This window comes from Clinocottus analis, unplaced genomic scaffold (assembly GCF_023055335.1).
Source record: "Clinocottus analis isolate CAN_PGR_092001 unplaced genomic scaffold, fCliAna1.0.p SCAF_16, whole genome shotgun sequence".
In the NCBI taxonomy this organism is placed as follows: domain Eukaryota; kingdom Metazoa; phylum Chordata; class Actinopteri; order Perciformes; family Cottidae; genus Clinocottus; species Clinocottus analis.
This window is the reverse complement of record NW_027175887.1, coordinates 10,475,502-10,489,673: the sequence shown is the minus strand read 5'-3', so window position 1 is coordinate 10,489,673 and position 14,172 is coordinate 10,475,502. Positions and strand designations below refer to the sequence as shown.

At 43.4% G+C, this 14,172-nt stretch overlaps 1 protein-coding gene across 1 annotated transcript; it reads right to left on the bottom strand.

Annotated features, from left to right (window-relative positions):
* Positions 1–735: 735 nt before the first annotated feature.
* iqck (IQ motif containing K) lies at positions 736–13,659 on the bottom strand. Its single transcript, XM_068578119.1, has 9 exons — positions 13,508–13,659; positions 13,288–13,415; positions 13,083–13,209; positions 12,894–12,991; positions 12,349–12,401; positions 12,116–12,193; positions 11,673–11,757; positions 5,413–5,524; positions 736–2,104 (listed from the first exon to the last, which is right to left on the bottom strand). Exons 1-9 carry the CDS (start codon positions 13,560–13,562, stop codon positions 1,881–1,883), a joined length of 960 nt encoding a protein of 319 aa, XP_068434220.1. The 5' UTR covers positions 13,563–13,659; the 3' UTR covers positions 736–1,880.
* Positions 13,660–14,172: the final 513 nt, after the last annotated feature.

The following is a 14,172-nucleotide window of genomic DNA, read 5'->3' as shown; positions in this document are numbered from 1 at the left end:
CTGAAATGTCCAAATTAGAGACCAAAATTAGAGATAAGACATATCGTCCCAGATATATAACAGGAATGCACAATTTCTATTTTTTTTTTTAAGAATACTGTTCATTTGGTTATTTAAGATCAAGATATTAAATATGAACAAAAAGGCAAACATGTTACATTTGAACAATAAACTTGAAAAACATCAACTGCCTATAAGTCAGGTCTTTAACTTCCTACATGTTTTAGGGGTTTGAACAATATTTCTGGCATACTGTGTCTATTGAAGAACATGGTGTTAATGTATAATAATAGTCAGTGTATTCCTAGCCCACACAGGATTACACTCTGCGTAAACACAGGCGTATTCTACACTTCCATTGCAGCCCAGCACCAGTTGTTTACTGGCTTTTCTCCTGCGGCCCAGTGCCCGCTCCCCTCTGCTGCTGTGTGATTTGGTTTCAGTCGGGCCCAGTGCTGCCAGACTGCGTGGAGCTTGCTGCACTATCAGATGTCCCCAGAATGAAATGAGCTGTTTTATCACTTCACCCAGTGGCAGCTGTCTCCCAGGCATCCACATACCTGCAAAGAGAAATACATGACCCTTCTCATGCCTCACTGTGAGGCGGTGTGCATCAGTGACTGGTATAGTCAGGAAAGCGGTCCATCACTAGACCGCCGCCTCGCCGCTCTGCGGAGACACTGGAGGGGAAACCAGAAGTATCTTCTCAGGTACGTAATGGAAAAAAGCCAGGAGTGCACTCTATTCACTCAGTTTAATTGACACACAGTCAGGAGAAGACGTTATAAGCGGCACAGTCTTTTGAGTTGGCATGAAGGAGAGTAAAGAACTGGAGTCGAGCAGCATGCAGTCACTTTACCCTGAACCTTTTGCTAATCACATTTTTATGAACTTTCCATGACTGCTTTCGTGACATTTAAGATGACGTTTGAACACTACAAAGATCAAAAAGACAGCTGAAGCTGACAGAGTCATCAGGGGCAAAATGCAAATTGTGTAACCTTTAGTTACATCTAGCAAAAGGCTAAAAAGACAAATACAAATATTCCAACTCTGAATCAAACACAAAATGCAAAATATACAAATTAACAGATAGACCAACGGACAACCTCATACGATGGCAGACTTGCATGCTAGTGAAAATGTTTCTTTTCATTGTGATGTCAGTATTTTATGTCGTGTGCTCAATGAGTACGACACTCACTTGTAAAACAGTCGGACTAAAGGAGAGTGTAGGATATTACTCCTTATTGCTCTGTCAGGTATCTGTCAATCACTCAGTGACGTTTTTAAAGTATTCCCCTTTTCCCTGACAGCATCATTTCTTTTCCAGAGAAACAGGATGGAAAGAACTGGTCCGCACGCAGACTCACTTTTCACTTTGCCCTCAATTCCTGGCCTGAATGGAAATGCTATAACCTCTTTTGTCAAGTGATATGTATCGCTAAGGAGAAAGGTAATGACAAGGCAAGGAAATACGATTTGGTTATCTTCCAGTGAGCTATATCAGCTCCAGGTGCAGCGAGGAAATATTAAGTCTGTTACGGGAGGCTTCACCCCGGCAGTAATAATATGTGAACCGTACTATATGGTGTTCACTTGTGGGATGAGACTCGCCAAGGGAAGCGATATATCAAAAAAGCAATGAAAGCAATCAACTAATTAGACACGAATCTCAGATCATAAATCCCTGGCTGGCCATACCAAATTGGTTACAGGAGTATTTAATGGCGTGTTTGACTGATCATTTTGGTCAGTTCCACATCAACCTCACACAGTTCAATGGGCTCTAAAAAACAGAAATAAGACTTGTTCACAGTAATGAGCTAATGAGTTCAATTTACAACACCACCAGTCTATCTCAGGTTTGGAGTTCCTAGTCAAGAAGCAGACGCTGCTGTCGTGGATTTGTCACCATGCACGGATACAAACAGGGACTCAGTCGGCGATGGTGTGGGGGTCAGCAACTCAACACCCCCAGAGGTCATCTGAGGGCTGGGGGTGTTGACCACGGTGCTCTGGGGGGTTGGGGAAACCACTTGGATGGACACATTTGACTCTCCGGGCTGGGAGCTTCCTGGACGATCTGTCATGGCAGAGCCCACTGGAAACAAACAAGAACTGCATCTTTAAAATGAACACGTTCATTGCTGTTGTAAGCAGACCGTTATGTTCATACTTCACGTCATCACCTGGACAAACAGTTTCCTTTTAAATGTGCCCTCATAATACATAAAAAAAATCTACTGAAAAAAATCAATTGTCGGACTGATCCTTAAAGGCTCCATGTTGTAGAAAGAGAAAATTCCAAGTCTTTTTTTTTTTTTTATTACAAAGGTTTAGCTGCGATTTAATTACTGTGACACTTCCAAAAAGCTCAAAGACGCCTATCTCATTATACTCTAAGCCTCCTGCTTTTTGTAAGTACATTATGTTGGTGTCTCGAGGCATTTAACTATTAGCAGGAAGGTTGTGCATCTCTCAAACATAATTCATAATAAGACCTGGGTTGAAACATGTTTAACAAACTATGATTCAGCCACTTACTGACACTATATCATGGTAAAAGCAGCTATTGTGTTGGTCTTTTTGTTATCTGCCAGTAAAAGGCAATGGCATCGACGCTATAGAAGGGAAGCTATGATGAATAGACTGCTATATTCGCCCATTTATATCACAACAAGAGCCGCAGACAGATTGTAAAGGATGCTAGTGATGGTTGTGTTGCTGTATTTACAAGGTAATAACTGTCACTGTGGTTTTAAATGTAGTTCTAAAAACTCTTTGGGGAGCAGCAATACATTCTGCAGCATCAACATTTGCATCGATGCAGTAATTTTGTACTCTTTTTTATCTTCCAAAGCTGCATTTCTCTTTTTCAGATACCATGAATCATACTGTTGATAATGTGCAATTTAGAAACATTGGTGTTTGAAGGTCTTCTGAATAAATGAGGAAGGTAATAGAAATGCAGAAAGTAAAAATGTAATTTGTGCCAGACTTTGGTACAATGCACTGCAATGGACACATTTATATAACCGTTTGATTTCATACCAAACTGTTCAAAACAACACAAATTGCCATTACAATTATCAACATTAGGAAACACTGTGTCTTCTAGGGCGAGATAATGACTCTTCAACAGCGCTCGGGACCAATGGGACACATGTCAGGCTCTAGTCAAGGACAGACGTGGTGATCCGTGACCTGTTGAGAGCTGCACCTGCCCAATGAACCGTGCCCTCCTGACCTTTACATATCATCTTGTGTCTGCTCCCTGGGTTACTTTGCGCTTTCCCCTTGTGTTTTCCTCTCCGTCTCCGACTTCGACTGATTTCAGGCCGGGAAACGTGAAATGGCAGAGGAGGTATCACATGCTGGTCTCCTCGGGTTAAATGTGACGAGTGCAGCTGTTGCTGGATCGACTTTGTGTGTATACAGTGGGGAGGGCGCTTCCTTAAATACTTTTCTTCGTCACTTACCCTCTCTCTCCCACAGCCTCCGCCCCAAACATGGATCATTTATCCGTCAGTGCTTGCTGCATTACATCCAAAACAACAACAGGCAAAACCAGACTGCCTCTATCTCACACATCTCTGTTCTATCGTAGTCTCATCCATTTCAGACTCTGTGGAAGAGGTCATAAAATGGCTTCCATTCAGGACAGCCCGGCAGACTCTACACTCACACTCACACACACACACACACACACACTCACACACATCCCCAGGCCCCCTGCTTAAATGTCAGGTCAGCAGTTGTGGTGCAGCAGCATGGCAGCAGTTAGCAGCAGCATACCAGCCAGCCCGTGGCACCCCAGTTGAAGAATGTTCGTTGACCCACCGCAGCTGCAGTGAGCGCCTTTGTTGTGTGGAATGTGTCGGTGTGGAAGAAACCTGTGTTTGTGGTGCGGCCATTGTTTGTGGGCGACAAAAACAGAGATACTGCGACACCCAGCTTTAGTGTGCGAGTTGGAGTGTGTGTGTGTGTGTGTTCGGCATCACCTACAGTGTATCTACATTCATTTAAAGCAGCTATAGTCAATATTCTTGTATGGATGGATCACGTGACCACATTGATTTTGACAGGGTCGCTTGCAGTGACGAAGTACTTAAGATCTGTAACACAACTTTTCCGTTTTGGTTCACTCCAACCGCTCTCACAGTGTCGTTCTCAACAAGAGCAGTCCACTTCCCAACTTGTTTCCATGCACTCTCAACAACACGTGGTGCAATGCAACAATAGACTCCTGTGCAGTTGGCCTGTTGTAGCTGGAGGGTTACGAGCTCTTGTAAAATAAATAAATAAACTAATCAGGCTAACTGCTCTGTACTTTGTGCTCAATGTACAGGCTTGAATGCTAACATGAGCACAAGAATGATGCAAATATGCTAACGTTTAAATAGGCCCACGGTCATGATTTAAGTTTAGCATGTCAGCATGCTAACATTTGCTACTTCGGACAAAATACAGCTGAAGCTGATTGGGGTGTCTGTTTTGCAGGTATTTAGTCAGAAATCAAACTTGATGGTGTTGCCAGAAGAAAAACATGTCATCACAATACATCCAATAGTTAAATATTGAATCTGGACCAAAGTGGTGGACGGACGAACATTGCCATCCTTTGTCCAATTTGCTTCCTCTATGCAGTAACCCCTCGAATAATACTGACTGAGAAGGAATAACTTGTATAGTGTACCACTGAGTGTGTGTGTGTGTGTGTGTGTCCAAGGTCAAAGTTGTGTCAATCATTGAGCTCTAAAGCCAGTCAGTCACATTCTCAGCTGCTCTGCTCTGTCCTTCATGCGTGCACACAAGCGCAAACACACTCAGGTATCGACACACTTCATCACGTTATACGTCTCTCCGTCACCATGTCCCTCCCTATTCTCTCTGTAGCTCGTCTCTTTCTCCAAATGCATCCCCAAGTCTCCATCCTCTCTCTCTCGCTGTCACTCAAACGCACTCTGAGCCCTGCGGACATTTTCTTTCTCTCCTTCACTTTCAATCTTCTCTCCCTTTCTCCGACTCCCTTTCGCCGTCTCTTTCTCTTTCTCCATCTCTGTCTCTGGCCTCATTCTCTCTCTGTGTCACTGCTCTACTCATCTCCCAGCTTTAACTTCAAAGCCTTGCTAGGATGAATACTGTATCTCTGCAGTTTATATATGTGTGTGTGTGTGTGTGTGTGTGTGTGTGTGTGTGTGTGTGTGTGTGTGTGTGTGTGTGTATCGTGCAGTACGGTTGATATTTATGAACTGTAGCCTGTTTGTGTGTATGCTAGTGTGTGTTGGTATCCTGCCAGCCTATAAGCCACGATCGATGGTATTGTGTTGCCAGCCAGCCTGAGGCCTGGCATTCACTGATTGGAGTGTCTGTGTGTGTGTGTATGTGTGTGTGTGTATTTGCGCTCACCTCGGCTCTCTTGTCGGGCCCAGAACTTCTCAACAGTTCTACCAATGTCGCTGTTCTCTCTCAGTTCTTCCTGCCACAGGCGCAGCTCGTGCACATCTGGGCGTGCTCTGATCTATTTCACACACACACACACACACACACACACACACACACACACACAATCAATAGCACAATTAAGTTGCTAGTAAGCTGCCAGTGATGTCCATTTAGAGTGTTCAATATGTTTTTTAGTAATATATCATTCTGTTTACTTGTATGGTGGCTAAACATTGTAAGTGGATCAATTACTGTTTGGAGACAAGACAACCTCCAAACGCAATACTCTGCTAGATCATATCTGTGAATACTTATGCTCTACCTTCATCCCTTCTGTAAATACTATATTATATACTGTGTGCTTACAACAACGGAATAAACATCTTAACACATATGCCATTAGATCCTCCATCATCTTCTCAGTCGAGCCCTCAGCTTTGGACCTCATACGGATCTATTTGTATATTTCACTCTTTTCATTGTATTATATTTAGTCAATTTTACTTGCCTTACTTTAATTTTCTTGAATTGATCTAACTGTAGCGCTGAAATCTAGATTTTGCCATGTAACACATCCTGTAACATTGTTTTCATATTTGTATAAACAAGCATTATTATTATGATTATTTTCTATAATTTTACACTACACCTCTAAACAACATAGTTAAGAACATAGATTAAGACAGTTGTATGCGTCTCAGTGTGTGTTGCTGTAAAGGTTAAATTAATGATACAGCACTCTACAGTAGTGAGCAGTCTTGTGGGAACAATAAGTGAAAGGTCCCTGCAGAGAAAAAGCTTTTGTTAGTAATAAAGCATGTTAAGATGTAAAGCTCATGTCTTTGAGCATCTGTGTCCACATAGGTGGGTAAATGGGTCAAATTGTGCCTCAGATTGTCAAGAATCTGTCTCTGATTATTCTCTCTATCCAGTCTGTAGTTGGCATGAGTTGTGCTTTTGTTCCTGGAGATAACCCCTGTAGTGGTTGTGTGTGCGCTGCTGGTTTCCCCGAGAGATTACTAATCAGATTTGCTGTTTCTGATGAATAGCAAATGTCCCTGAAGAGCTCACTCTCCTTTATCTTCGCCCCTTCCTCTTACTACTCTACCACTCATCCTCCTTCTCCTTCCTTTTCCCCCTCCCTGTCTTTTCCTTCAGTACCAAGATGCAAGAACTTCTGAAAATATCTCTCGTACTAACGCCTTATTCTCCTCTCATTCTGCTCATGTTTCATCTTTCTCCTCTGTATTCTCTCCCACCACTCCAATCTTGTTTTCCTCTTACTCCTCCCTCTCTGTTTCGACATGCTTCAAAGGCTACAATAGTGTTGCTATTAGCAGCGGGTATGAAAGTGGGTCTGTTATATAAGCCTGGCGATGGTTTGAGGAATGGGTAAGACTAGCGAGCTCCAATAGTAAATTCACCGGGTGTCACAGTTCTGCAACAGCCTCTGCTGATGGGAGCAAACCATAGAAATGGAAATGAGGGGTGAGGGTCAGGAGGGATGGGGGGTTGGAGTCTGTCGTGTCTGCTCACCATCGCTTGAGTGTTTATTTGTCTGTGTGGCCATTTCAACTCTGTCACTTTCCATTGGTGTCCTGCAGAAACGTCGTAGCTCTCGTTCTCCTTCTGTGCAGCTAACCAACAGGAATATTTCTCGGTCGGGGGACCCCCGAGACAAAGCTTTACAGTGTGCCACACAAAGACAAAAATCAAAGTCTCCGTTCTTGGAAAGCCGACTTTCTGAATATACATGTTTTCTACTGGCTGCTGCCAGTTCGTGTGCGATAGCAGCAGACAAAGAGCCGAGTTGAGTGGGTGAGCGTTTTGAAGCCTGTCTGTGTGCATCAGCACAGCTGATTAGCAGGGGTGAGGTATTGTTTTGACTGTGTGCATCAAGAACTCTTTGTGTATGTGTGTGCCTGTGTGTGCGTACGTGATTGAACACCAAAATCTGTCAATTGCTTTTCATCTATTCTTCCTGTTTTTAATAATTAAGGATAATAAGGTGACGTGTTGCTATGATCGTCCCTGTCACCACACATGCCTCATGCTGGCTGTATGCACGTAGGTTGGGATTAGAGCGATTGAAAAAAAAAAGGCATTTAAACATTGCAAGGCCACATAGAACCACATGCATTACTTGACGTGCAAACCACACTAAAAACACTTGTTTTAAAATAACACAAAAAACAAACCCCCTCCCCCCACGCTCCCACAGAAATGCGTACAACCACACAGTGGCACAAACTGTGCACACTGCCCTCTTTCTCACACACACACACACACACTTCAATCTTGCTGCACAGCCTTTCAAGCCGCCTTCCCTTTTTGTGCAAAGCTGCCTGTGAGACCAAGCTCCTCTCGCAGTCTCACACTCTGCACAATGGCTTCTGTCATTCAAAACTGGCTGCAGTCACATCCTCAAGCGCACTGACAGGCTGCATAAAGACAGACACCGCAGCCTGCTCCATCTTCTCCTCGACCGGCATCCACCCACCGATCCATCATGTGTTTTGTTGGCCGATGCTTCCATCAAGGTTTAACCAGCAGAGCAACCTGCGATTTGATTCATGTCCTTGTAGACTCAGGCACAGAAATTGGTTGCACTGTGACCCTGCTGTCCTTCGTGAGAAAACCTAAGACATAAAATGCTCTCTATGATAGTGGATATTACAAGACTGCCAGAGTAAGAGCGGTCCGTCTCACTCTGAGACAACGTGCCCCCTAAAGCAAATCAGCAGGAAGGGGGACGTGAGGACGAAGCAGAGCCACTGGACGTCCTGAGTGCCTTTGACATATTTTCTGCATGAGTGTCACTACACGGCCCGTCACTGACTTAATACTGACGCTCAATTCAAACCATTCATCTATATACCCCCGGATCATTCATCTGGAAATGCAGACCTAGTTCTGCTGTCGACTCTGCTCTGTGGGTGTGTGTGTGTGTGTGTGTGTGTGTGTGTGTGTGTGTGTGTGTGTGTGTGTGTGTGTGTGTGTGAGTGTGAGTGTGAGAGAGAAAGAGAGAGTCTTTCAAACAGCTCTATTAGTTCATGTCATGTGGAATACAGTCTGTACTTACAGTGTCCTACTTTCAGGCAACAACTGGATTTTGATTCAAATTGACCTACCAAGTAATAATAGATTCTATTGTGTGTGCATTTTAACTCTCAGAAACAAAGCATCCACTTCAGGTGAGAAAATCTACATCAGGATTTCTTACATTTTGGGAAACAGGCGTATTCACTCTTCTGCTGAGAGGTAGATGAGAAGATTCATCCCACTGTGTTAGTCTGCATGGTTTAGCAAATTGTCAATTTTACACTTTTTGTACAGAACCGGCGAGCTTTTTGCCTCCATTTACAGCCTTTACGTTAAGTTAAGACATCCGACTCCGTTTACAGCCTTTACGTTAAGTTAAGACATCCGACTGACAGCTGTAACAGAGTTTATTTTACTCATCCAACTCTGTGAAGATGAAATACCATAATTCTCAACATGCTGAACCTTTCCTTTCAGTTTTCAAAAAAACAAAACAAACAAAAACACCATAGAATCAAATCTGACGACCGGCTCATGGACTGAAGCAAGGAAACCAATCACAAACATGTGGTCTGCAGCACAGGGCAGTGCTGTGACCAGGAAAAGGCCAACATTAGAGCGTGCACGCTTAATAGATCAATAGAAGTGATCATTATGATAAAAGCCTGCGTCTCTACCTCAACCACAAACCCTTAGCACTAACGGCTTAAATGCCTATTTATTACGCAGCAGCCACATTACTCCAACTCAGCTGACCAGGCCTGAGAAGTCTTAGTGATCAGTGTGTGCACAGTGTGTGTGTACAGCGTGTGTGTGCACATGTACATATGTGTGCATTACAGCAGCAAGCATGCATGAATGGATTAGTGTGGGCGCAGTAAAAAGAAGATTATGTAATACGTTTAAACCCAGCAGCCCTTCATAGTTGTACATTAGAGAAACGGGAGACAATCGCATTGTCTGGGTCATAGATGGAAGTTAGTGTGTGTTCTGTCTCTACCGCTGCTCTTCTTCACTCCTCAATATGTTTTGATGAGAGAGATTAATAATGCAGGTGTAACATTCCCAGCTACAAAAATACCCTGCTCCCTGGCCCTTAGTCTGTATGTCTGTCTTACGAGCACGCACGCGCACACACACACACACACACACACACACACACACACACACACACACACACTGCAGTCAGCGCTGCGTCAGGCAGGTTATATAACAGCAGAGAATGAGGGGGAAAGAAGGGGTCTGTGGACAGGGGGCGAGGAGCACAGAGTGCATTGATGAAATCAGAGGTTTGTAATTTGAATAAAGTTGTTAATATCACAGAATTAGATATCTATATGTTACTGTATTTAGTGAATTATTTAAAAAATAAAGCAACATCATATAATCCTGTTATGCTCCTATTATAAATCCTCAAAAATATTGTCAAACATTTACAAATTAGGACAGATTATTATTAAATAGAGTTATTGTTAACTTTGATATTTATTCTGTGAATATATTTAGAATGGGAGACATTACATGATAATGTATGTATGTATGTATGTATGTATGTATGTATACTAAATAATAAACACCTACAGTATACATTATATGGCCAGAAAACACACAATTGACGTCTCACAGACAGAAAGTAAGGACGATCTCCAGAGTGTTAGTGCTTCACAGAGGAGTCCTCTCTGCTCTGCTGCCCACTGAGCTGTTAACGAGCCACGGCAGCCGTGACAAACTGCAACGCCTGTCAGGACTTTGCCTCAGTGCCTCCCCAAAATATCTCCACCCTGTGTACATTGAATAAGTTATGATCTTAGCTTCAGACCCTGATTCTGCTGCGTCTACAGGCTCCCATGTGCTTCTCACAGGTTTTATCTTCCTCCCTATTCCTAGCTGCTACAGATGTGGCCAGAGCTTCATGTCCTGCCTCCACCAATGCCCCCTTCTTTTTCCAAAGCCACACTGCAACATCATCTTGCCTCCCTCCTCTCTTTTATCATCCACCCATCTATCTGAAAAATCTTTCCTCATACAGCCCGAGCTTCATCCTTCCAGATAAATCAACCCATTGCCTCATACTGTCCCTTTCTGGCGTTGTCTTTCCTCCTTTAAATCCCATAGGGTGCTGGGCTGCAGTGCCATCAGCAGCCTCACTGAACCTCTCTGAGTTCAGGGTAAACAAAGTGAGGCGTGACAAGCAGCCGGCTCACTGCTGCCACCTTAAGTGAGCAGAGACTGGTACAATTTTGTTGTTACAGAAATGGGGAAAGAGGAAGTGTTGCCCCCTGCTGGTGTACAAGTAGTGCAAACAGGGATACAAGGACATGCGCACGCGCAAACGCATGCACCCACGCATGCAGACATTCAGCTGCATGTTCAGATTGTTCAAACATAATGTAATTGCTCTCGACAGCACAGCTGGCATCTTTTCCTCTCAATGGTTTGTGCACCGACACTGAAGCCGAATCCTCCCACAAGCACAAATGATACAAAATTTAAAAGCAGCGCTTCTGTTGAGAGAGACACAAACAAGAACCCCTTCTTACATCCCTACAGCGTACGAGACTCTGTTTATTTGTGCGGAGAAATTGCTGCTGTTCGCCTCTGGTAGTCTGTTTGTGTCTATTTATATCAGAGTACTTCAGACCACGACACCCACACAGGAAGGACTTAAATCCCGGCATCATGACATAATCAAGCTGCTGAATGAAATTGCAGTCCCAGTGGAAGAGAAGCTTTTCAGCGAGCTGGGATTATACAACAATATCGCACTGTGGGCCAATGCACATGCAGGAGGGCGGCTATTACACACACACACACACACACACACACACACACACACACACACACACACACACACACACACACACACACACACACACACACACACACACACAGAGGAATTACAGGGTTCCTTCAAGCTATTATTTTTTCCACTCTGACTTCTTAAATCAATCTGAAAAGTTTGGTAGGGGGTAATTAAAGTTGTTCAGCCTACCAAGCACAGCCAGGCATGGCTAAAGTTATGTGTAAATATATCTCCTAAGGCTATTCATTTAATTTGAAATGTCCCTTATTCTCTCAGTTTAATTCCATATTTTTGAAAGCGTCTAAGGCCACGTGTTGAGCCAATCTAAGTATTATACTTTCACCTCTGCCTGTCTTGCTTCTAGCTATATCCTGTGTACCTTGTATCCCCTCCAGAAAGCCTGGATGATCAGAGCAGCCTGATCCTCACTCAGCAGCAGAAACAGAGGGACAGGGGGCCTGGGACTGAATATGGAGAGAGAGAGACAGAGAGAGAGAGAGACAGAGAGAGAGAGAGAGAGAGAGAGAGAGAGAGAGAGAGAGAGAGAGAGAGAGAGAAAGAAAGAGAGAGAGAGAGAGAGAGAGAGAGAGAGAGAGAGAGAGAGAGAGAGAGTCAGCTCATCAGCATAAGCAAAATGCAGCTTGTGTCAGTGAAAGAGCTTAGACCTAGTTTTTGCATTTATTTTTCCATTAAATGTTTGTTTCATACTTTAGACACAGCCACCTCGTGACAATAGAACTCCAAACGTCTAGGGACAGATTTGTGCCATTTGTTGACAATCAATTAATTTGCTGGTAACAGCTGTAGCGGGGAGACACTCACTGCATGCTGAGAAAGTCTTTGACAAAAGGGATGTCATGGAAGTTCACTGGGACCTGGTCTTGTCTGCGGGGGTTGTGGCTGAGGAAAGGGTAAGCGGGAGAGGACAAATACAAATATGACACACAAACAACTTTTTTGCACACAGCATTAAAACATTATACAGAATATATGAGGTGAGGTGAGGATTATACAGTGAAGAGACAGAGAGTCATGCGTGTGTGTGTGTGTCTTACTTGTAGAGCCACTCAGTGAGGAAGTCACATGGGTTAAAGGCTGTTTTTCGCCTCTGCAAAGCAAAAGAAAGTATTACGCAGAAGTAGGATTTAGCATTACTGTTACAGTAAAAGTGACCATACATCAATGTAGAAATCGCTCTTTACACTTAACAATTAAAAGTGCTGCATTCAAAAGCTCACTGGAGTGTCAAAAGCAAAATGTAGTAAAATATATTAATTTTGTACCCTGTCAATGTTATACTATGTTACTGGATTATTATTATTGATGACGCAGTAATGTGGAAGTATTTTACAGCTTCTAATTTAATACTACATGTAACTTTTTTCTATTTGTTGTGGGTTGTGTATGAAAGAGTAGGACACTTAAATGCTAAGTACAAATAGCTAAAAACTAAACGTAATCACAGTTAATAATGTAATTTGTTTTCTCCCACATTGATCCAAACAAATAACCAACCTTATAGCTTTGATTTCATTTAAGTCATTTAAACAAACTTGGTCCACATGTATTTATTTGTTAGAGTTTAAGAGGAAACTCAGACCTGGAAACAGCCTTGCTTCTGGGCTTCTTTCAGCAAAGCCTCAAGTCCAGGCAACAACACTGGAAACACACTCCTCTCCAAAAAACGTGAAACCGGACCTGACACAAACAGAAAAAACAAACAATTAGACACAATAATCATGCGCCAGGCAGTTGCATCCTTCGGGGCAAAGTTCAATCGCTAACTTACGGTCATGTAGTAGCGGAGGCGATGTAGTTGAAGCTGGTGACGGGCACCTCTGGCTTGAGGAGCCAGCGGGAGCCAGGTGACAAAGAAGAGGGTCACCGTCTCTCAGAGGACCATCGTCCACAAGCACCTAAAGAACCAACCATGATAACTTAAGGACGCGCCGGGTGAGAGGAGACCAGTCAGACACAGGGATGGATGAGCTGACCGTGGCTGAGGCGAGGCCAGGGGATACAGGAAAGTGTGTACTGGTGCTGTACTGGGAGAGCTGGGAGCGTATTAAGCTGCCATTAGTCCACACAACACTGGGAGGACGAGGCTGTTCAGCTTCATACTCTCCAAAAACACATAAAGTACATTAAATGCCATTAGTCGACATAGTTTTAAAAATCACAGAAGGCGAAACAAATAAAATAATGTTACCTTACCTTCACACACTTGTTGCCAAAGAGATTTTTCTTTGCCACCGATTACCTTCGCCATTATTCTGAACGGTTGCTCAAGTGGTTGTCAGGGACTCGCTCGGTTGTCCAGGAAGTAGTCATGCCTTTAACTTCCGCTGCTCAGACAACAGGAGCGGAAGTAGCGTTTGGAGACGTTCAGGAACAAATAAACAAACAAGTGCTGAATGAGAGTGTTTGCAAACTAAAGGCACGTTCGAATCGACAGTTTGTAGAATACAACACGATGACTCAGCGAAAATATATACAACTACGAAGAGAGTACGAGTACGAACTACGACTTTCTTCCGTACCGTCAAATACAGCCTAAATACTTCCGGGGTATTGACACTTTATCGTCATAGTAGTGTGTTCGTTATACCCAGTTGCAGAATAACGTAGTCTACCCGGATGGGGCAATTCATGCCCAGCAGACGTACCCTTTGAAACCGTTGTTCCGTAATTCTCCGCTAGAGGGAGACAGGTCACTCAAAAATAAATTAACAAACGCCTTCATGACTGAAGATCCATGAAGTGAATCCATATCTGCAAACAGTATTTACCTCTAAACTCTTCGAAGGCAGTGAGATTTATCGTGAATCGTGAAATGTCAGCGTTTCTATTTGGTAAATTATTTATAAAGACAGCAGTAA

Bases quoted from the DNA above. Each gene is read 5' to 3' on its own strand.
- iqck (XM_068578119.1), bottom strand. From the start codon at position 13,562: ATGGCGAAGGTAATCGGTGGCAAAGAAAAATCTCTTTGGCAACAAGTG. The intron at 13,210-13,287 runs GTCAGCTCATCC...TTGGTTCTTTAG, and splicing joins CTGGCCTCGCCTCAGCCACG to GTGCTTGTGGACGATGGTCC. The intron at 2,105-5,412 runs GTGAGCGCAAAT...GTTTGTTTCCAG, and splicing joins GGCCCGACAAGAGAGCCGAG to TGGGCTCTGCCATGACAGAT.